We start from the raw sequence: 23,832 nt of genomic DNA, 5'->3' as shown, positions 1-23,832 counted from the left end.
GAACAGGAAGATGGAAAAAATGTACCTTTGAAAAAATAATACAGGATACAAAGACGGTGCTTGACCAAACAGTAACCATCACGGGAAACACACCCACGAACACTCAAAACTGGAATGGTCATTCTGGATGGTGATCCAAGGCGAGGGGGTAATGAGGACATCACAGCTACCACAGTCTCGACCTTCCTCCTGGTGTCTGACATCACAGTCTTGTCGCTCAGCGGTCTCTGAAACTATTTGCTTCTTTTGGATGCGCGCACTCAAATGACTATATACAGCAGTATACTCTCCCTCACTCTCAGCTATGTTCTGATTTCGCTTCGCCTCATTACACTTGTTCCCACAAGCCGGTGTCTTGCGTGGTTCACTCCCACTAACCAGTGAAGCATCCCTCTCTCATCTGACCTCCTCCCTGCTGCCTGGAGTGAGCTCCTTTTTAAAGCCAGGACTCCTTTTAAAGCCAGGTACACCCTGATTAGCCTGCACTTGATTGGCTGGCAGGTGTTTCTAGGAAAGCGTCAGTTTTTTTCCCCCCTCATTAAAGTAGCTATCTCTAACTGGCCTCTCAGTCACGAGAGATACCTTAAATTGGATCCAAAGAGATGCCTGATCATAACAATACTGGACATGTCAATTTGTCCTATGTAGTGTCCAGCTTACAAGTAACAATTGTCACCAGGATTGTTTAGCCTGGGGCTACACTTATGTGGAGTAATGAATGCCCTGTTCTATCTCCTCAGTACTGGCAGACGCGATGTCTGCTTAAACTGTAAGCGAGTCGGTGAAATAGCCAGAGCCCGCTCCTCTGCCCTCCCATCAGCAAAGAGGTCACGACACAGTCCGACACAGTATTTCTATTAGAGCTGAGACATAGCGTGTTGAGCTGAAGTGCGTTTTATTTGTGAAAGCTCTTAGTTCCATACCATAAAAATGAGGACGGCTTCTACCGGGGTGAAAACTAGGGAATGCACTCCCTTTTGTTTACGTGACAAGGGGAAAGGGAATAGGATAAAATAGATACCAAAGAGTGAGTCCGGTTGAGTAAAACTTGTCTTGTCATGCTTATCACCGGAGGGCGCTGACTTAGTCCATCATGACCGCGACACTTTTGCTTCTTCTCTTGCACCCACCCACACACTCTGAAACTGCATGACTGTCATAGCCCAATGGTTGGCTGCCCTCCCCTCATTTGATCTCATAACTACTCTGTGATTCTTATTCATGCATTCTTCATAAATCATGCAACAAGGGTGGGGGGGCACGCTGTGGTAGCCCAGGTAGGTGGAAGCAATGTGCAGTTACTATGCAGCGGCCTCCTCTGAATGAATGACAGAGTCAGCTGCCCTGTGCTACACGAAATTTTAATACAACGAATCTATTCTTGCTGGACTGAAGCTTATTTTTATTAACTAAGGGCAGATTGCAACTCAGTCCCAGTGAGTTATCCACATTTTCCGCTTTCAAAATTTACAGCAGGGTTAGTTGATCCTGTTCTGTCCAGTTTACTGTGGTGTACATAATAAGAGGCGAGTGGTGAAACGTTCTAGCTGTTCTACAGCAAAACGTAGTACTGTAGCCATCTACGCACCAAGGAAAGGGGAGAGAGCGGATTTTCAGTAGCACTAATCCACACTCAGATTCCTTCATTGGTTATGATACTGCACCACTGTGCAAAGCTCTTAATGCTCTTTCAGATGCTGCAGATTCGCCTTCTATCAGTACCATTCAAGTAAGCAAACAGAGGGTGACAATTGTAAGACTCAGAATTGCTTTATTTAACTGTCATTTCTGTGCTGGGTAGGGGAAGAGAACGAATAGTGTTCCGTGAACCATAAAAAGACACCGGTTGTAGCTACAGACACGGCGCTAAGCAAGAATGCCCAATAGTTTTACAGATGTGACGGACTGCAGGATAGCGGAGTCCTCAGCACCCGTTCCGTCCTCATTATCCCCGGCCCCTGATGCTATGTTATGGTCGCGGGGTTTGGGTAGATTCGTCAGTCATTCCTGCTCCGGAACATCAGCAGACATGTCTTTTGCACCATTTTTCTCCTGGATTGCCCTTGCGAAAACATAGCACGCAGCACTAGAGACGTGCTTTATTGTTTTCCCGTCCACCATGTTGTAGTACTAAGGCCGTGGAGACAGAGCGACACTCGAGCCGCTACAACCAGATTCATTGCTTTTGCAATGGATAGCAGAGATGGTACCAGTCCGTTCTGACCGTCTACTGCCAGAGAAAACTGGCAATGAACATGACGGTTATCTCTCCTTCTCTGAACTGTCCGCTGCTATCATGAGTGCCCCCTGGCTAAATCAGCCGGGGCGCAACGCAAAAGCAAACTTGGATTGACCACTGGCCACGAGTCAATCCTCGTCCTCTTATGCTGTCTAAAAAATAGAGTCAGTCCTGACTACAAGAAGAGTCAAAGCAGCAGAGAATCTGTGGCCTTATAGACTAACAGATGTCTGTTACTCATATAAAGTGCCACAGGATTCTCTGCTGCTTTTACAGATCCAGACTAACACGGCTATCCTCTGAAGAAGAGTCAAGTGTATTAGAAGAGCGCAGCTACTCCGTGCTGTATTAACAGGGTTTCCCCTGGCAAGAACCCAACCATTGGCTCACCCTCTCCCAACCCTCCGCAGCTACTGTGCAGGGCTCACCCCCATTTCTGTCAGCAGTCGTGAGGAAATAACAAGAATAAAGAAACATAGACTATATTCGACGACATAAACCGGGGGGGGGGGCTATCTTGAGGCAGGCAGTCGTGGCTAATGACAGTCCAGGCAGGACATACTCATTTTTAGAAAACCAAAGAAGGGAGCGAGTGACCTGCCCAAGTGAGCCACTCCCAATTTGGGTTTCAGAACCATTGTCACAGGGGCACTCATGATAGCATCGGACACAAAACTGTGATGCAATGGCCAGGTAAACAGAAAAAGCCTGAATCCCCGCGAACTTTGAATCCTTTCCTGAATTGTCCAGCGTGAGGGTCAGCCACACACAAGGTGACCACACAGAGCTCATTTGCACCGTCCACAATGCAGTCTCCTGATAATCGAAGAAGAGCGCCAGCTTGGACCACACAGGAGGTTGCTGATCTGATCGCATATCTGGGGTGGGACTCAGTGCTCACAGCACTGCGTTTCCAAAAGACGAAATGAAAAAGTTTTTGAAAGAATTTCAAAGTCTATGGCTGTAAAGGCACAGCAGAGACTCCCTTCGTGCCGGAGTGAAAAGTGAAGGAACTTAGACAGGTTACCAGAAAGCCAGAGAAAGCAAACGAAGGTCAGGCCTCTGAGCCGAAAACATGCCGCTTCTATGCTGAACTAACTGATTTTTTGGGTTCAGCGCTACCAGTGCCCCACCCCTGTCCGTGATAGACTTGGAATTGAAAATATCAAGTGTTTCTGAGGATTAGCCGAGGGGAAGATGAGACGAATTTGAGGATGAAGATGACCGTGGTGATAGCACACAGCAGTCCGTAAACCCCAACAGCAGATTTTTTTGAGACCCAAGAATTACAGTCCTGCGCTCCAAGCGAGAAGCCCAGACAGTGAAGCCATGGAAGCGACTCCGGTAAGTGTCCTCATTCTTATTACCAAACACGGATTAAAAACAACGCGTTTTTAGATCGCATGACACCAGGCTTTTGCTGCAGTCACAGCCATTACTGTTACAGAAAAATTTCGTTATAACATGTTCTGGGGATGAGCGAAATCCTCCAAATTAATCCCATGAATCGACTCGGGAGGAACTCCAAACCCTTATGCTATATGAGAACATTTCTGGCCAAGACAGCCTTCTCCGTCCCCATAGTAGGTACTTTTCAACGCCATGCCATTTTGCAAGACATTTTGGTATTGCAGGCATGAAGCATTGCATCGAAGGCATTGCATAAACAAACGATCTGCCTCCCTGCGGTGTTATTGTCAGGAGAGAGATATCATCCATTGTTACCTTTGTAGAACATCAAGAATGTAAATAGGGGGCAGACATGCGATTTGCTACTGGCCAGACGGGAGATGGGAGAAGGAATAGCGACGAGTTTTCAGCGTCTGGCAAGCAGGATTCTTCCCTGCTACCAGCAACCGCTGCGGGGGGGATGTAGGGTGATCACTAGCAGCGATCGATACGATAGGAGCCATGCGCTGTTGGTGGATGTGAAGAGGGGGGTTTGGGCTTGCAGGTTCCTCTTAATAAGGAGCAAGGCATCATATAGATCACTGTGTATATGAAACGCGGCGAAGTCAAAATTTTAAAGCCTCACTTACATCATCCGCGTGGACGTACGGTTGGCGTACCCTGCGTCTGTGTGTGTGCCACAGCAGTCACACGACATGAATATTTAAACGATACAAAATGCGACCTTGTATAGAGATACATGTGCTCTGTAAGGTGGATAGTGTTCTATGGAAAGAGTACTGTCATTGCCTGTAAAAGTATCTTTCACATACTTATCACGCTGGTTTTGCCTTCCCCATGCAGCTGCACAATTTCTCTGAAGTCCCTATGCCATCACGAGGGCGTGCTGTGATAGGCGGAGGAAGAAGACGACGCGAAGATGACAATTGTTTACAGAAATTTCATTGAAAGTAACAAACGCAAATGAGAGGAAAACAGATGAGGAAAGGAGGTGGTAGAAAGTAACAGGAAAGTGCCAGTGAAACGATCTGAGGGGCTAGGCAGGAACGACGCAGCGTTGGATGAAGACAGCACGCTGGATCTGCTGCGTTCTCAAACTGAAATCCTCCAACGTGGTGGAAGCTTCAGGAAGAGGAGCACGTGCAGAGTCCACTGCACCCCTGTATAACCTCTGCAAGCCACGTCATATCTCCCTCACCCAACGTGTAAGACCGTGGTGGAGGCTTCTGACCGCCTACTCCTCCACCCCTGCGAGTTCAAGGAAAAGGCTGTAATTACAGCTACAATGTGCTTAGTAAGCCTTTCCTTCCCCTCCTTCCAAAGCACAGCAGTCAGGGACACCTTCCTAATCTCTGCCTTTTTTATAGTTCCTTTGTAATACAGAATACATCAAAAGGGGGAGGGTGGGTTGCTTACAGGGAAATCTAGTAAGGAAAAACTATGATTTTTAACAGATGCAATTACTTTTAATGAATAATAAAGGATTTTTAACGATACAGAATTTTTCCTCGCCAACCTGTAATGAAAGGGGAGGGTGGGTTGCTTACACTGAATAAGTCCATCAATGCGGAGGTTCATCACAGGGAAGCAACAGAGTCCACACCGTACCCTGGGCCGTGCTAACTCGTTTCAAGCTTCTCTGATCACAGCGCCTCCAGTGTGCCTTCTAATCGCCTGGTCTCTGGCTGCTCGTACTCAGCGGCCAGGTGATTTGCCTCAGCCTCCCACCCAGCCATAAATGTCTCCCCTTAGTCTCACAAAGATTGTGGAGCACACAAGCAAGCAGCAATAGCAAGCGGGACATTGGTTTGGCTGAGGTCTGACCGAGTAAGTAATGATCGCCAGCGACCCTTTAAACGGCCAATGCACATTCTACACACCATACCGGCACTGCTACAGCTGTAGTTGAACAGCTCCTGACCACTGCCAGGCTGCCAGTGGTATGGCTTCATGAGCCATGGCATCAAGGGGTAGGCTGGGTCCCAGGATAATATAGGCATTTGAACATTCCACAGGTTATTTTCTGGTCTGGGAAGTAATTCCTTGCTGCAGCCGTTTAAACAGACTAGTGCTCCTGAAGAACGCGAGCGTCATGACCCTTCCTGGCATCCCCACGTGATGTGGGTGAACGGTCCTTGTGGTCACCAGTGCTTGCAGCACCATTGAAAGTACCCCTTGCGGTTCACGTACTGGGTGCCCTGTGTTCTGGGCCAAGATAGGGAATATGGTTCATCTATGGCCCCACCACAGTTCGGAAAACCCATTGCAGCAAAGCATCCACTATCACCTGCACGTTCCAGAGTCACAACCTTCGTAGCAGCGCTTAACGATTGCTTTGGCTACTTGCATCACTGCAAGCCCCCACAGTAGATTTGCCCACTCCAAATTGATTTCGACTGACCGTAGCTGTCTGGCGTGCAAGCTTCCAGAGGCTATTGCCACTGCTTCTCCACTGTGAGGGCTGCTCTCATGTTTGTATTACGGCGTTCAGGGCAGGGAAAGCATGTCCAAAAGTTCTAAGAAAGTGCTCTTACGCATGCGAAAGTTTCGCACCACTGCGAATCGTCCCACACCGTCAAAACAATGCGGTCCCACCAGTCTGTGCTTGTTTCCGTGCCCAAATTCGGCGTTCAATGGGTAGTAATGCCCAGTTAATAAGCGTGCTCCAAAACGCTGGGCCAGCGGTTATGGAGAATTCTGCCTCCATCTCGTATCGCTGTCCTGCCGCTCAGCAATAGCTGCTCCCTCCTCTCCTCCTGCTTGCAGTTCATTGTTCAGTATAGTCAGCACAAGAGTACGCGAGGTGTTGACAACGGTCAGATACCATTTGTGATCTCAGGGTCCATGATTGCTGTGCTATGGCAATTTGCTCAATGCACTCCGCGAAAAAGGCGCCAAAGGGTTGTCTGCTGCCTTCACCAAGGGAGGGGTGAGCTGTTACCACAGCACCACCCGGGGCAATGTTTTATGCACCATCAGCACTGTGCTCTCAACACGGAAGTGGAACTATTGGGATAGCTGAGAACAGCACCCACAGTGCACCGCTCCTGAAATCGATGGAAGCAGCCTTGGACCATGGACATAAGCAATCGATTTTTTGATCGCACTGTGGACGCGCAAAACCGATTTTATAACATCGGTTTTGTAACATCGGTTTAAACTACTTCGAAATAATCGTGCAGTGTAGACGTACCCTGAGAGAGAAAGACCAAAGTCTTTCAGAGGTGTTGAAAACAGAAAATTACCTGCAAGTGTTATAACCCTCAGGTACTGCCCCCATTAGTGTGAAATTAAAAATACTCAGAGTTGCTAAATAAACTGCATGCGTTAAATTCACATTTATCCAAGTTTTCCTTTTTGTTAACCATTTTATTACAATATTATTTTATTTTAAACCAGGATTCCTACAGGATCTAGGAAATGTCATTTGTCTCTCCACTACCAAAATGGAACATTTCTCTCTGCATTTTCACCTACCTTATTATACATTGCTAGTCTCCTACCATTAAACCCTCTCCTCCTCTTCCTTGTTTGTAAGCAGAATGAAATCACAAGACCTGTAACTAAAAGTGCTCACAAAAACTGGGGGAGATTAGAATTCATGTTTCATGGAAGACTGTGATAACAGAGAACCATTCAGTATGCATGCTTACCAATGATGACAATTTCTGTAACACCACCAACAATTTCCAGCCAGATGGGCAACATCTTTAAGTTCCCACTCAGAAGTTCAAGAAATTAATCTGGATGGAATGATCAGCAATAACTTCTGCATCACATTGAGTCTCATTGCCTCACTGGTATCTGCAAATTCTACAAACTGCAGAATACTGTGGGGACAGTTTTGATTCATTATGCAAGTCTACTTTATAACCAAACATGCTGTTATATCTGTTGCTAAAGCCAGAAAGGGCTATTTATCCCCCTCCCTCTTACAGTGCTTACTGTCCTCCTTGGTCTTGTGCTCTGCATTTAAGAATTTGACACTACATAACAGAATTGACAACAGTGCATATATGCTCACTGAAGAAATAAGCATAATAGCTGTATGGAAGCGTATGTCAAATGAAATGTAGTGATGTTTTTATAATTTGCCATGAAGAAAACCATTACATTTTCTAAAAACCTCTGAATAGAGATGATGCAAAACTGGAGATTAAGCAACGGTTCATTCCAGCCCTCAGCGAGACATATAAAGCCTCAGAATAATGGAAGACAACTATCAGTGTACAAAGTTAAATACTGTACCAGATTTCTTTCAGCAAGTACTGCTGGACAAAAAAAACCAAACACCATTGCTAAGGCTCTTTCAATATTTTCTTAAACTAAGGCCATAGTGAAAAGGTTCAGTTAATATCACAAACTGCAATTTTCCAATCTAACAATGCTCAAATATACCTTTCACTGCTGCTAGGCAATCACTATTAAAGGCTATGCATTCATTTGCATGCACAAAAACTTTGCTTCCTTCCCGCATCTGTTAAACTTGCAGTCATCTTCCAACTCTAAAGTGACAATTCATGTTTTTGGATCAACAGAGACACAAGAGGAGGGTAATAAGTTAAACACTATGTAGGCCCATTATTTAAAGTGCAATAGGGTCTCTGAAGGAATCATTTACGTTCTCCTGCACATTTATGAAGGAGTACGGCTAGGTTCCAGAATATTCCCTCAACTTTCTATATGAAGGCAAGAATCTCATTCATTTCAAGAGCAGCACCAATGAACATTTTCCAAGAGTAACACATTTCAGGCCTTTATAAGAAGACCAAAAGTCTTATTGAGTTGCAGATCCAAAGGCCAACTATAGCTGCAATACTCCAGTTGCTCAGTCAGTGCCTTTCTTGCCCAACAGAAGGAGCAGTAATGTTGGTGTATTGGTTGACAGAACAAACAACAGAAGTTACAGTTTGCATCAAATCACAAGAGAACAAAACAGTAAATAGTATGAGGCTGAGCCAAGAAAAGGTCACTAAACATAAAACTGCTATCAAGAACAGCAACAATGTCTATTTTTCAACCAAAAAGGTTAAAATGTATACAAAACAGAGCATAAGTATAATGATAATCTATTGGGCAATTAATCACTTTAGTCAGCAACCTATTCTGAGCAAATTAAACTTTGATCATTCTAAAGGCTCTTTTTGCATACATACTTCTTTGGATGGTTTGGAATAAAGCTTTAAAAAGAACACACAAAATAGGATTTGCACTAAAATGCACTTAGGGAAATTTTTATGAAAGAATGAACAGGAAAAATCTTCTGATAACTGGGACAGCAGAGAACACGGAAACTGACATTCAACAACTAAGAATGTGGTTGCCACTAATAAAGTTTCAGAACAAAGTCCATTTTGCTTTTGCAACTCCTGACAAGGGTCCATATCAGCTGAAACACTGTACTTTTTACTTTACTACAACTTGAAATAGATCGCTCTAAATAAAATGACTTAGGCAATTTATCCCAAAATTGACTGAATTTGAGTGTGAAGCTTTATTATAAGGCTGAACATAATTTCAATATAATATCTGATTTATACCTCTCTTACAAGCTTTTTTTTTTCTTCTTAAAACCACACTGAGTGAATATAATGGGTAACTTGGTTGCACCATTAAAGCATTTCTTTACACACCATGGGTTTAAACTTATGATTCAGAAAACATTTGTACTATTACTGCTTTGTAATTCTTATGTGAAATGGGTAAGAAGAGCTCAATTTTATTTACCTGACAGCAAAAATTAAGCTCTTACTTTAGATGTCTTATTCCAATGGAAGTGGTTTGGGAAACTATTCATTCTGCAGTGCTTGGAATAGTGTGGAATAGGAACAGAGGGCGAAACTCCTCACAACGTTATTAGGTTTAAACCACTTTCAGAACTCCAGGATGTTTTCTGAAGCAAAAAATCTCATTCAGATGGAAGTTACATATGACTAAGACTGGATATTCAAAGGGCCTCATAGAGTTAGGGTGTGTGTCTCCCACTGAAAGTCAAAGAGTTATTTATCTTATTAAATCCTAAAGTGGTTAAAGCTGCAAAAAATGTAAGTTTATAATTTTCAAAATCTGCCTGAAGCGTGGCAACATTTTGGCACGTGTCCAGGTATACCAATATTTTTATTAAAATTAATATCCATTTCTGCAGTCAACCTTTACAAATAGTAAAGGGGCAAATATGAATATTAACACAATAGTTCCAATGCAGCCACTACAATAAATGATAGCATTATCTTCAATTTTAAAAAGCATACATCTAATGATGGTGCTGAGGAGCATGATGCAGAGAAGATTAATAACTAAATCAACTCCTAATGAAAACTACCTACCTAGTGGCAAGCAGTCACTGAGGGTGGGATTTTCAAAAGCATCCAACTGGTTTAGCAGAAAAAAAGTTCCATTGACTTAAATCACTTAGGTGGTTTTGACTAGCCCACCAAGAATAGCTAAAATGCAATGGTGGTCAAACTGAGATTGCCCTTCCTCAAGCAAAGGGGGAATAACTGTATGGGAGGAGAGATTTAGATGCTGAAACTTGTACATTAAGGAATGAATATCTGACACTCAATAGGAGATTCTGAATTCACTCAGCCAAAAGTTTTAAAGAACACTGAGTCTTTTCTCAGTACCAGGTAAACTGGTTCAAAACCAACTGAGTTATAAAATATCTAAATGACTAATATAGTAGGCATAAACCAGCATATTTTCTGTAAAGGAAAGTCATCCCTGTCAATCCTACTAGAATTCTCTGCAAGCATAAAACAAGAGAGTTGAGAAATTTAGTCATTTGAAAAATTAGCCATAAATGGTCCATTTTAATATGAAAGGTGGTTAGCAGTGGGATGCCGCACAGATATCAGTGGATCAGTGTTATTTAATGTATTTATTAATGACCTGGAAGAGTAGACAGACAATGAAGTGGAAATATTTGTTAATGACAACATTATGTAGAAGGCGACAGAGTCCTGTGGCACCTTAAAGACTAACAGATGTATTGGAGCATAAGCTTTCATGAGTGAATTCCCACTTCAGACGCATGGGTTATGTAGGTTAATCAAGATTAGAGGTATTACAAGAAACTTAAAGGGTTAATTAAAACATTAACTGGGCAAAACCCACAATGATCAATTAAATTCAAAAAGCAAAGAGACAATTGAAAGGAGCAATCCAAACTACTCATACACAAACTTAAACCCTTTACAAAACCCTGTACAGAGGCTTATTTTAGTTTGATTTAAACCTGTGCCTTACAGACTTAAGCTATATTTAAACAAGCCTATAAGTGTGTCCACACAACTTTTTGCACTGATTTAATCAACTGGTTTAAAGTTCCACATGTTACAACTGTGCATGTAGACAAGTCCTTACTGAAATGTTAAAAAAATAAATCAAGAACTCCCTATGAAAATATTAAATGAAAACAGTCTCAATGAACAAAAGATTGCACAGGTGTTGGATTGCATTAAGGAACAAAGAATACTACTGAAAATATAGCATTGATAATATGCCCTCTTGTATATCATTACTCAAAGAATTTCAAAAAGATCTAGCCTGCTTCTATTTCTGCTGAGATGGGCACTTAAAGTGATTAGACACATGGCAAGACTTCCAGATGAGGAGAATTTAAAAATATTACAACTAGTTGATTTAGAGAGGAGGAGAATAAGATGTGACATGATAAAGGTAAATAAAATAAGACTACATATAAAGTCAATCATCCGCTTCCTTCTGTTCACCTCTCTTAGTAAAAGAGCAAGGAAACATCCAATTAAATTAACAGGCAATAAAAAATAACCAAACAGATGGAAGGAATTACTTTAAACAAAACAACCTACCTCTTGGAAATCAATGCTGCAATAGAGGCAAATATCTTAATGGGATTAAAATAAGGATTAGAAATTTATATAAACGAAAACCATTAGTTTCTGTTGCTACCACTAGTTCAGTTCCATAAGTGGTGTTAAGAGTGGGGATGTTAGCATTGACTCTATAGCCACTTCTGTTTTAAGCATTACATAGTCCTGATTTGAGTAAGGTAAGAATCAGTGGCAACAGGTCAGCAGTAGTGCTCCCATTGTTAATAAGTGTGAAATTAAATTGCAGTAGGAGTTTTGGAAATTTTCAGAGAAATTTTACATACATGCAGTAGACAAGGCTTTTAAGTTTAGCCTGATGCTGAATTAGTCAAAGAGTAAACATGGTTTCCAGCGTTCACGTGAAACTGTAATAATCTCTCTGAAGCAAAAACTTCTTTTTTTAAATGAAATATATAGCAAAAAGTTACCTGAACACGCTGAGTTCCCATACTTTCTGGGAGCTTATCCCTGGAAGCATGGATCTTTGAGGGAATCAGTTTACATAATTTGAGAACAAACATACATCATTCAAGGCAAACAATTTTTTAAAAACCGATGTTTTTTTACTCCTAAAAACTGAGCCACAGTCTTCTGCTATGCTGAACCCCTGGGGGCACGAGAGAAGTTAGAATGAATCACGTCAATTTCACTCTTGGGATAGTTCAGAGCAGAGGCAGGAACTGGAGGCATTTAGTGGCGAGGATGGGGGCAGAGGGAGGGAGAAATATGAGGTAGCAGCCCTCCTGCCCCCTTCTCCCTCCCCCCATGCAAAACTCAGGCAATCAAGAGGCAAAAGAGAAAAGTTTCATCGCCCTCATGACCTCATATTTATTGGATATGTACAACCTTGAAGTTAACATGAAAGATACACTCTCCAAATAGGGCCACAGGCATCCCTCTAATAGGAGTACCAGCACCTTCACTCTTCAGATCAGTTGGGGAAGAGGAGTGGGAGTGAAGCTTCTCATGAGGGCACTGCCAATGGACCTTGCCGCTGACCTCCCTCAATATCTTTTGTATGGGACTAATAGGTGTAAACTTTTTAATTACTAGGTGTCTAGTAAGTTTTTCAGCCATTGGCCCAAACCAGTTTCAGCTGATTGGCAACACTGCGTAGCTTAGAATGTTATTACATGTAGGGATCTCATCACCATAAAGCAATATTCAAGCAGCTGAACACTAACAAATGTAGTTATTTAAAGCCCAATTTATAAATTATATTAAATATATGTCCTTCTCCATTGAACAGATATTTCATTTTAAATTCAGAAAGTCTCCTCCTTTCAAGTATTTTGGATTTAATATGTTTTTAAATATAAAAATGTATCAAACATGGTACAGTTTTCAAGGTCACATTCTCCCTTATGCAAAAGAAATTAGTCTTTTAACTTCAAATGGTAACCGGAGGCCTGCATTGTGTCATCAAGTTCAAATTGTATATTTAAGTGGTTCTCGATGGAAAAAAAAAAGTGCAAATCTGGGTAGCACAATGTGCTGCAAAGCACAGGATGAACTAAGGTCTACGAAAAAATATTTTGGAACAAAACAAAAGCAAAAGGACTTGTGAAATCAGCAGGAAATTGCAAGGTGTCCCAATAAGCATACCCATTTAAGCAAGTCATTTCACTCTTCTTCAATTTTAATTCTGCAATAGGTCAAAACATAGATACTTCGGAAACAGTTTCTTCATGGGAAAAAAATCTGATCAAAGAGATGTTGATATTCCTTCCTACTTAATAAGTTAATTATTATTAATCCTGAAGGGGAAGTTAAAGAAAAATGCAGTATTTCTAATAAAGAAACACGCACCATACTATTCTCAAGAGCTGCTATTCAGAGTACTACAGTTCTTTATACAAAGTTTCATGTCTGAAAACCGTCTCTTAAAGCAGCAATGCTACATGGAAATACAGACCTCTTTTTGACAAAAACAAAATAAAATTAATCCCTCTGCCAATTGTTGTGGCTTTGCAATTGCATTTTCCCTCTTCTTCCATTTGTGTGTGAAAGACCCAAGAGAAGAGGAGACTGAGTGTTCCTTTAATGTCTCTGAAACAGGAGAATAAAACTGAACTTTATACGGAGCCTTTAATAAAAAGAAAGTGTCATAATAACTAAGTATAATTGATCAGAGTTAATCTAATTGTTAATTTACCCTCTCCATATCCACATTGGCTCCAAAATGAACAGTATCCTTTAACGAGAACCACTGTACCTTTCAGGCCCTGCCTGAAATCTGATCAGAACTATGCTAAATATCAAAATTATTATTTATACTGTGGAAGAACCACTTCTGGTAGCAGAGTTTTAAAATGGATTTATCAGTAACATTGGGACTGTGATGTTGGTATGATCTGACCGTATGAACAGATCCTGTCTATACTACAATGTGTGTTTTCACTGGGTCACCAGACATGGTTATTTTGTAATGCAGACAGGACCTAGAGTATCATCAGAGAATCCTACTCACTTCTTCCTGAAAGAAAACACTGAGCTTACCAAAATGCAGTTACATACTCTGTTCTAATCTACTAGCCTGACTGCAGAAAGGGGGGAAATGAAGGACAGGCACATACAGTTTTCATGCCAGACTGTAACTCAGTTTATACCACTGGGATTTGGGGTCTGGATGCAGCACTAAGTGAATAGCAGACACAAAAATACACCTCAGAACCACAGCCTGGGGAGAACCACCACCAGGACAAACAGACAGAAGAAAAATAAACTGTTAAAAAGTTACACTAGAGGGGAGTGTGGGAGACTATGAAAGCAGTAAATGAGAAACCAATTTTATGGTTAAACTGGACCAATCTTTCCTCCTCTTGGTTCAGAGGGTCATTGGTTGTAGATATTCCAGATAGTTTTTCTTCATTTAATACCTCGAAGCAGTAGACTACATTAGATAATGTGGTGTACCCTAAAGATCCAGTTCTAAGAGGAATTTAGTTCTGAAAAAACATTTCTAAAGACAAGGTAAACTATGAAAGTACTGTGAAAAATAATGAAAGCTTAAAAGCCCTTGGTTCCATAAGAGGATGTTTACCCACCAAACCAAAACATACACACACACACACACTGATGATTGAAATAAATATTAGAAAAGTATAAGCATGAAATCCATCTTCTCGCCTTATCTAGGGCTTGAAAAATTTACCCCAAATTCTAAAAGAATTGCTTGCTACAAGAGTGGAATATACATGCCTTCTCTAATCTCCCTACTGCAATTTAAAGAAATAAAACAGTTATGTACTGTATTTAGTTGCATATGGTCAATCAACTTTTTATTTACCACTACTTTATAATGCAACTGATTGCATCTCTCTTGCTTTTGGTATGGTACCTTACCCCCTTGGCTACCCTGCAGTTCTTTTCTTTAAGAAACCATGATGTATTTCTTCCTCTACTATTTTCAGTGTATCACTTTTTCCTTCTCTCACCCTTTTCTTTGCATTGACTTCTCTGCCTCCTCCTTTATATTTCTCCTCTCCTTTCTTCTCCCATGTCTCCTTCTATAACACTGCCTCCTCCCTTTTTTTGAAAATTTTCCCACACACCTTGACCTCCACCTCTCCCTATGCTCCTATATACAGGAACTGAATAATGCATCAGACACCAAATATCCAGATGATTAAACCTACACATACAGGCCAAAACTGGTATAAAATATGGGGAGCTGCCTCTGTTTAATGAGGTAAAGCCCTTATGTGAAACCAACCCTCACCTCGAGCATCTAGAAATGGGCAGATGCTGTCTCTGGACCTTAGTTAAGGGTTCCAACTTTTGTATTATTCATTAATTTTATAACATCTAAAGTGTGCTGTGTAGAGGGGAAAAACAGGCTAAGAGAAGATAAAGAGTAATTAATGACTATCCTACTTACCTGATGTCGTTAGAAACTTTTACCTTTCTTAAACAAAATTAAATGTAAAGAAGAACTCTATGTTAATGCCATTGTTTGGCTTGAGACAGTTTTCTTCAATCCTGGGTGAGGAAAGTAAAAAACACCTCACTTTAAAAATTGTGATGGGTGTATTATCACAACAGAAAAATTAAAAAAAGTAAAGCTTTTTTCTAATGAAAGTTTGGAATTCACAGATTTCAGCTAAAAATATGCTTTCTAGAGGATTTTTCTGCATGCTGAGGCCTCACTGAAACAATCTTCTCATGTAAATTGTCACAGTCCCACCTGCTGTCACTTTCAAATCTACAGTTCTCATGTTTTCCCTATGTGATGTATGTCACAAAGGAAACGCAGCTTCATTATGCTGAGAAAAATTTTAGATGCCACCTAAGAAAGCTCAAAGAGATTTTTCAGTTGCTTATTTACTTTGAATTTTCCCCCAAACCTAGAATACACACTCCACATCAGTACCGTCTTTTTACATGCAAAGTTTCAAGATATATAAAGAAATAATTGATTTTGAAGTCTTTTTCAGGGAACTCTTACTAGTAACTTAGGCTGACATGAAATGTTAAGAAAAATGGTAAATCACGTATTTCAATCTGAAGAGCCAGAAGTTAAATCAGACACTAGCTGTTTGCATGTTTATATCTTCTATCTCATTCTGGAAGTGGAGTTCTAAGAAGGATGCAGATACTGAAGCTGGGCTGTATGATCAGAAGTGACTGGTGAAGAGACAGTGTGAGTATATAAAGTTGGAATTCTGTGAGGCATAACTTAGACAAAAACAAAACCCAATGGTTGCAAAGGCAAGAGGAAACACCAGGATAAAGTGGGGAATACCAGAGGTCCTCTAGTGTTTGCTTTAAAAGGGATTATAATACCACCACCACCAACAACCACTTGGAAACAGAGGTCAGACTGAGAGGCCAGAGAGAATCAGTGGAGAATATATAATTTCAGTATTATCCTTTGCATCTATCTCAGCCTCTCCCTGCCTGGCTTAATTGCTATCTGAACTTTGCAAAGCAAATAATTCCAACCTCGCACTAACAGAAACCACTGTTGAAACAGACTTTGTTTGAGAGGAGACTGAGGGTTTATTTAGAAATTCACAATGGAGTTTCTATGATAATTTGGAAAAGGTAATAATTTGTTAGCTAAATATTACAATCACACTTCTGAAATAATCATTTGGCTAAATAAAAACCAAAGAATTGTTTACTGCAAATTGTTCAAAATCCAATGACTAGTTAAAGATAATTCTTGCCTACTAAATGCATTACACTGGTTAACAGGGAATAGTTGTTTAATTGAATACAAACATACAAATACCTGTTATATAATTTTATTTAGCAAGCTGAATAAAAATATACTGTTAAAAACAGACTATGGTATTTTTATTTTTTACATTTTAAACCAATCAAAATTTCTCTTTTGTAAAAAAAAAAGCATATTTATTGAAGTAAACACACATTCATGGCTGTTTAAACTGTACGCTTTTATATTTCCTGAAGAGTTGTTATATTTAAGACCTATGAAGGGGATAAAATCTGCAACGCAGAATACAGACTGTCATGTGCAGTTAATTATCCTGGTCAGGTTTCTAATGATAATTCAAAATTCACAACTCTCCTGAGGAACCAAACAACAGTTTTGATAAAGTAGGAATTAACCTATAACATTATTTGACATTTTGGTTCCCAGTTCTACCAACTACAGTCAAGTAATACACTATCGTTTAAACAACTGGGGGTAGAATTTTTTCGAAAGGGAAAGTTACTCTTCTTTTTCATCACTGCTGAATTCACAAAATGACTGATTGCAACTTCCTAAAATTTTCCATAAAAGTTTAACCTCTGGGCTGAGGTCAGCTTGGATAATTTCAGACATGAGATATAATTTCCAGAAAGGGGGAGGGTGCTTGTGAGAGAGGGAGAGAGAGAAAAGACAAGAGGTAATACTGGAAACCATTTTGCACCCTTAACTATGGCTGTTGCTCCCAGTGAAAGCAAAAAATACTATATTACTTACATGTCAACTAGCTTGAATACCAAAGAATAGCACCACAGCATTACAAATACTAATGTAACGTTGTGTACACCTTTTTCCTCCTCTAAAAGTATTCCAATAAAATTTGTTAACAAAAACAAATAGAACAAGGAATAGAACTCATGGCTGAGCAAACAAAAGATGGAAAGTACGGAACAACTATCATAAAAATGACCATAGTGGGACAGACAATGCTTTATCTAGCCTAGTATCCTGTCTTCTGACAACAGCAGCACCACTTGCTTCAGAAGGTATGACCAGAGCAGGGCAATTTCGAGTGATCCATCCTCTGTCATCCACTCCCAGCTTCTGACAGTCAGAGGGTTAGGAACACCCGGAGGTTGGGGTTGCATCCTTGATCATTTTGGCTAATGATGGACCTATCCTCCATGAGCTTATCTAATTCTTTTTTTAACCTAATTATACTTTTGGCCTTCACATCATCCCATGGCAATGAGCTCCACAGGTCGACTGTGCACTGTGACTGTGAAAAGTACTTCCTTTAGTTTGTTTTAAAGCTGCTTATTAAAGCTGCTTATTAATTTCACTGGGTGACCATCAGTTGGTCACTGGTTCTTGAGGGGGGAGGGTAAACAACATACCCCTTTTCTTTTTCTCCATACCACTCACAATTTTATGGATCTCTATCATTTCCCCCTTTAGTCATCTCTTTTCTAAACTGAACAATCCCTGTCTTTTTAATATCTTCCCCTGTGGAAGCTGTTCCATACCCCTACTCCTTTTCATTGCCTTTCTCTACACCTTTTCCAATTCTAATGCCTTATTTATTTTAAGATGAGGCAACCAGAACAGCACACAGTATTCAAGGGTGAGCATACTACGGATTTATACAGTGGCATTATGATATTTTCTGGTTTTTGATCTTTTCCTATTGGTTCCTAACATTGTTAGCTTTTTTGACTGTTACTGCATATTGAGCAGATATTTTCAAGGAGCTTTCAACCATGCATCTAGATGGGCATGTGCTATATCATCTAAAGCACGGATTATGAAGCCTTAATGGTTGGCAATTCTTTGTGATGAATTTGTTCTACTTTTGCCTACTGACCAAAGAGTATAATTCCACACATAAATTACCTTTTACAAACAGTTACATTTTTATTTTATTTTGGTTTTTTGATAGATTGTGGGTTTTTTTTAAATTTTTTAAGTGCCTAGAGCCTGGAATAAGAGGTTTTTAAATATACAAGAAGAGAGATAATATCCTCTACATGATTATTTCTAATTAAAACTTTGTCCAGACATGAACAGTTGATAATACTAACAGTTTGGGAATACTAAATAACAATTTCAGGAACTGTGAGGTTAGTTTAGTGAAGATTTGTCCACAATTTCATTAACACAAATACAATTTCAGTTTCTTGGAAATGTTCCACTCCTCGCTTTTGTGATTTAAAAAAAAAATAAAAAAAAATGATAACCTCTGAGGTTGCCGTTATTGCCTATTGGATAAGCAACATGCACACCAAAACTTTAATTTACTAGGCTAATGCACATTTATTAAAAGACATAAATCTGCCTTTAACGGACTTAATTCTTGTTAAGTATGTGCTAAAGAGGTGTTTTACCACTGTCATAAAAATTAAAATCAGTGTTTGAATTTTAGATTTCTGTTACCTACTGCAACCTAAACAGTCGTTTAATCTTTTCCCAATGCTAAAATAAACTTAAATAATGGACAGAATGTTATTTTCTAAAAGTCCTGCTCCTGCTCCCAACATGAGCTTTACAGTCAACTTCAGGACAAGCATGACTGGGCCATAACTTTGTATTTAAAGAGAATATTACAGGTATGATTCCCTTTCAAAATCTCTCACAAACTTTTTTATTGGTTCATTTAAAACATTCAGGAATCTCACAAAATATATACGCCTGAGACAAAAGTGACAGCATAACATATGCACGCCACTGTATATATTTACTTTTTCTTCAGTCCTTAACATTGTCTAAACTGAGTATCACTCTCAAAAAATGTGATTTTGACCTAAAATAACTGAATCAAAACAACGGCTAAATACAGCCACACTTACCAACCTGGCAGTCCTAGAGGCACATTTAAGTCAACATTTTTAACATCTTTATTAAATTAAATATGGAAAAATTAAAACATGTTCAGTGTAACTATATAAATTAAATAATCCCTATGCTTCTCAAAATTATTCTCCTTCTACCTAAACTCTCTAAAAAATTAGCCAAAAGCAATAATTCATATTTCCAGGCTGTACATTGTTATAAGCCACAAAATTGCTATTGTCCTAAAAATTAAAAAACTTATGAATCAACATCTGCATTTTTCACTTCTACTGCTGAACAGCTTTTTATAATTTGTAAAAGCAAATTATTGCTCTGGGGACACTTTGCACGATAAAATTATTTGCATGAAAAAGTTAACAGCAACCCCACTCATGCAGAAAGAGCTTGTATTTAGAAATAAAAAAATACTGACCCAGTCTTAAGTGTTGCGGTGCGAACACATTTTATGTTCTTATAATGATGTTAACACACCAAGGAAACGCAAATGTTAGGATAGTATTTGGTAACATTGAATGTATCATCACCCGAACTTCAGTGGAGCTCACAAACAGATAAAGAACTAAACTTAAAACACTGGGCTTTAAGTTAACTACTGCTCTTCTTACAAGAGTACATTGCTCTTCTCATCTTCTGTCTGAATTCACCTAGTGAGGCCTGCAATACTGTTACCGTAATCCATTCTGAAATATCAACTGGCGAGTAAAATCTGCAAATCGTAAATATTATTTAATATAGTACCACCTTGCAAATCATAAAAATACCTAGGTGCAAAAAAAAACCCCAAACAGATTTTATGTAATTTTAAAAAATCAATTTTTTCCTCAAGTTTTAAGTTTTTTTTTAAATTAGGACAAAGTTAAAACTTGAATATTTTAAATCACCAATCCACGATTCCGCCCCTTCGTCCGTGCTTCCTATTGCCTCCGTTCAGAGTTAGAAAGCAATCAATGCAACAAGAAGTAGCCAAGAATTCCGACAGGACTTTGGAAAGCAGAAAGTGCTGGCATGCCCGCCTGACTCCGCGAAGGGGGGACACGTCCCTTTAACTCCGAACTGCTCAGCCAAGCAGGCAGCGGAGTCTGGAAAAGGTCACCCAGACATACTTGCTCCTACAACCACACTCCTCACTGAAAAGTCCTGCGGTGGTGACTGAGCGAGCAGGCGGGCTCGGGAAAAGTTTGCAAGTTTGACTGCAGCCCCTCGGCACCGGTTTCGGTTTAGCTCCGGAGCGATTTCCTCCTTGGCGAGGGCTGCGGGGGGGGGGGGGGGGGGGGGCGAGAGGCAGCTCTTACCTTTCTTGGCTTTCGGCGAGTGCTTCTTGCTGCGGTGGGCGGCTCGCTCTTCCTCAATAGCAGCTGCTATCTCTGGGTTGTCTTCCCCATTGTACCAGACTAACAGCTCCTCGCCCGGCTCAATTGGCTGCAGGGAGGCAGGGAGACAAACGCGAGGCCAATCAGAGGGAGGGTTGTTAGCCCAGGCAGAGGAGCAGGCTCCGGGCCAGAGGGCGTGGAGCTCGCGGTGGGGATTGCAAACAGCTGTACGCTGCGCTGAGAGCAGAGTTCCTAAGCAAACAGGAAGGACTCTTTAACCCTCCCCGGCTGGGCTGCGGCACCGCAGAGAGACGGGCAGAGGCTCGCACCAAACCCCTCTGCTGGAAGGAGGACTGCATGTGTCACACCCGATTGCCCTGGCTCAGCACACAATTTCAAGTAGGAACCAACGTTTAACACTACTTGCTCGGCATACAACACTCTTCGTTTAAGCCTGACGTAGCAAATATCGATCGCCCACATGTTAGGAGCTCAGTTTATGCGAGAAATACTGCAGTGTTGATTGGAAGAAGGTTTAGAAAGCTAGCTCTGTTATTAAAAGAAGGCGAGGCACTAAGATTAGAGAAAGTAGGTCACAGAAGATGTTAAATTGAGATATAGTATGGAGAAAACCTGTAACTCATTTTCTTCCTAGCAGGGGGAAATGACGACACTTTGTTTAATGAGATACTTTCTAGATTATTTCTCCCCAATCTATTTTTTTTTAATAAAACAAAATTTTAAAAATGTATTTGAAAGTTCAGGTTAACCTGAGCAAAATTATACTGAGACATGACTCTGCTTACATTTGTAAGTTTGATCTGCATGTATATATTACATATTTCTTTAAAAAACGTAATTTCTGAACTCAGGATACACAGTCTCTAACAGATATTTTTAATTAACTATATACTGTAATTTTAAATGTTTTCTTCATTTTAGTAGATTTAACTGGAACTATTTACATTACACAAACAAGACAGTCTTGTCTGTAATACAACAAAATAATAAGAAATGACTATATAGTAGAAAACACAATCAACCATCAGCCAAGTTGAGAGTTTGGAACTTAATTTAAGGAATACATTGACAGGAAAAGTTCATGGCCGAGGAAGAGAAGAAAATGGAAGGTAATGTTTCTGAGCCCCCCTGAATTAACGTCAATAATAAGGGAATTGTGTGCCATTCCACATTTATTTCTAAGTCTTTACACAACACAGAAACTCAACAAAAGGAAAGGAACAAGAAACTGAACTAACCATAGGTTATTGCGATTAGTACTCTGATACCCCAGTGCCATTACCATGTTGCTCAATACTAGAATTGATAATTTTCCTGGTAATTGTATGTGGTCTTAAATAGCATCATCAGGATCATAAATTTTTTAGTGAATCCCCTTAAAGATTTTCCCCACTTGAGTAGAGTAAAAGAGGGAAATACCCCTGTACCTATATTTTTCAAATAATCTCCCAAACATTTCTCCATTCAGAACAATTCTACTCAAGTGTGGGAATAAAATCCATTGGCCCCAGATACAAATGCCTTTCTTCTTTGTGACTGCAACTACCCTTTTCAGTGGCTGAAGAATAATATGGTGCCAGAAATCCTTTAAGTTTAAAGTAATTAGGTTAGAGCAAGGGGGATCTCAAGCTATTTTTAAGTTTCACCTGAGCCAAAGAGGGGGGAAAAAAACCTATTTTACCCTCACATGCTGGAAGAACTCAAGAGATTCAAGATTCCAGGCATCCATATTATAACTATCTTTTACTATGATCAGATCTAGCTGTTAGGGCTTGTGCAATCCCTCATGCTTGGGGGGGGGGTGGTGCGGGGACAGAGGGACACCTAGAAACAATTTTACCTTTATTTTATTTTTTTTAAGGGTATCTAGAAGTTTTCTTTGCAAAGGAAATGTAAGTCAGCTCATAGGAAAAATTAACAACTTTTTTAATGCTCACTATTCCCCTCTACTGCCAACCATGAGTTACTCTTGGTCCCCCATCCTGCTGAACTGATTCATGTGTTGTGATGGTTCTGTGGAAGTTGTTTGTGAACAAAAGGCATACACCAAACTGACTTCACTAGGAGTTGGATCAAGCCAAAATTCTTTACATCTTACTGTTTTTGAAAGTTAGTTTGGGAAAAAATGGTAATAAGTAAGTTTATTTTGAGGACTTATAAACAGAATCTCTTCATTACAAGATGTGACATGCACAGCTTAGCATTCATTACTGGTAAAAGCCTATTGACGTAAGATTCTTCTAACAACTAATGGGAGTTCTGCTACAATTTATATAATGTTTCAAGTTTCTGGTACAAGAGGATTAATATAGTTCAATAATATTTACATTAAGTGTTAGCTAATATGGTATCCATTAGATAAGTACATATTTTCTTTTCCTAAAAATTATGTAATACAGTACTTTTTAAAAACAATATACTTTGTTGTTAAAAGGGTTTATTATTTGGCTATCTAAGCCATTGTCTCCTGATTTGCTAAATTCCGAGGCGCATAAATTTTTCAATTAATCCTCACAATCAGGAAAGTGAAACGGTTTGTTTGAGAATCTAAGTGTAAAACTGCACTGACTATTATACTTGACATGTTCACATACATAAAATAAAGCCAAGCAATATATGCTAGGTTTAAATCAATTTAAGTCTCTACATAGATATTTACATAAGTATAAACTCACTTACAATATGGTTAAACAAGTGTAACTTTTTATATAAGCACGGCCTAAGATTTTTGTTTCCATTTGCAGTTTTGGAGACCTGATTGAACAAGTGTTGAGTAAATTATTTATTTGCACAGCATCAGTGTGGTAGTGCTGTACAACCAACAACGAAGGCAAGGTTCCTGCTCCAGTCAAAACCGCCAGTGGGCTGACAACAAAAAGCAATGCAATTCAGTGCTGTGTTAAGCATGCAAGTTGTCAGTTCCATGGTTGCTTGTTTTTCCCTTTTAATTTGCTGAGTGTAGTGTTTGAGTTGCTAAATCAATGTCTAAAA

General features: G+C 39.9%; 1 protein-coding gene across 9 annotated transcripts in view; it reads right to left on the bottom strand.

Annotated features, from left to right (window-relative positions):
* PRDM2 (PR/SET domain 2) overlaps nucleotides 1-23,832 on the bottom strand; it is a 99,852-nt gene that overhangs the window by 25,834 nt on the left and 50,186 nt on the right. For all 9 annotated transcript variants that reach the window (XM_075060351.1, XM_075060355.1, XM_032775370.2 and 6 more), the window contains one exon: nucleotides 20,803-20,929. In XM_075060351.1, the coding sequence (XP_074916452.1) occupies nucleotides 20,803-20,929 (127 nt within the window). The remainder of the gene's footprint in view (nucleotides 1-20,802; nucleotides 20,930-23,832) is intronic.

The sequence above is a fragment of the Chelonoidis abingdonii genome, chromosome 23 (assembly GCF_003597395.2).
Source record: "Chelonoidis abingdonii isolate Lonesome George chromosome 23, CheloAbing_2.0, whole genome shotgun sequence".
Lineage (NCBI taxonomy): Eukaryota > Metazoa > Chordata > Testudines > Testudinidae > Chelonoidis > Chelonoidis abingdonii.
Note: the sequence above shows the minus strand (reverse complement) of the source record. Positions and strands in the feature narration are given on the sequence as shown.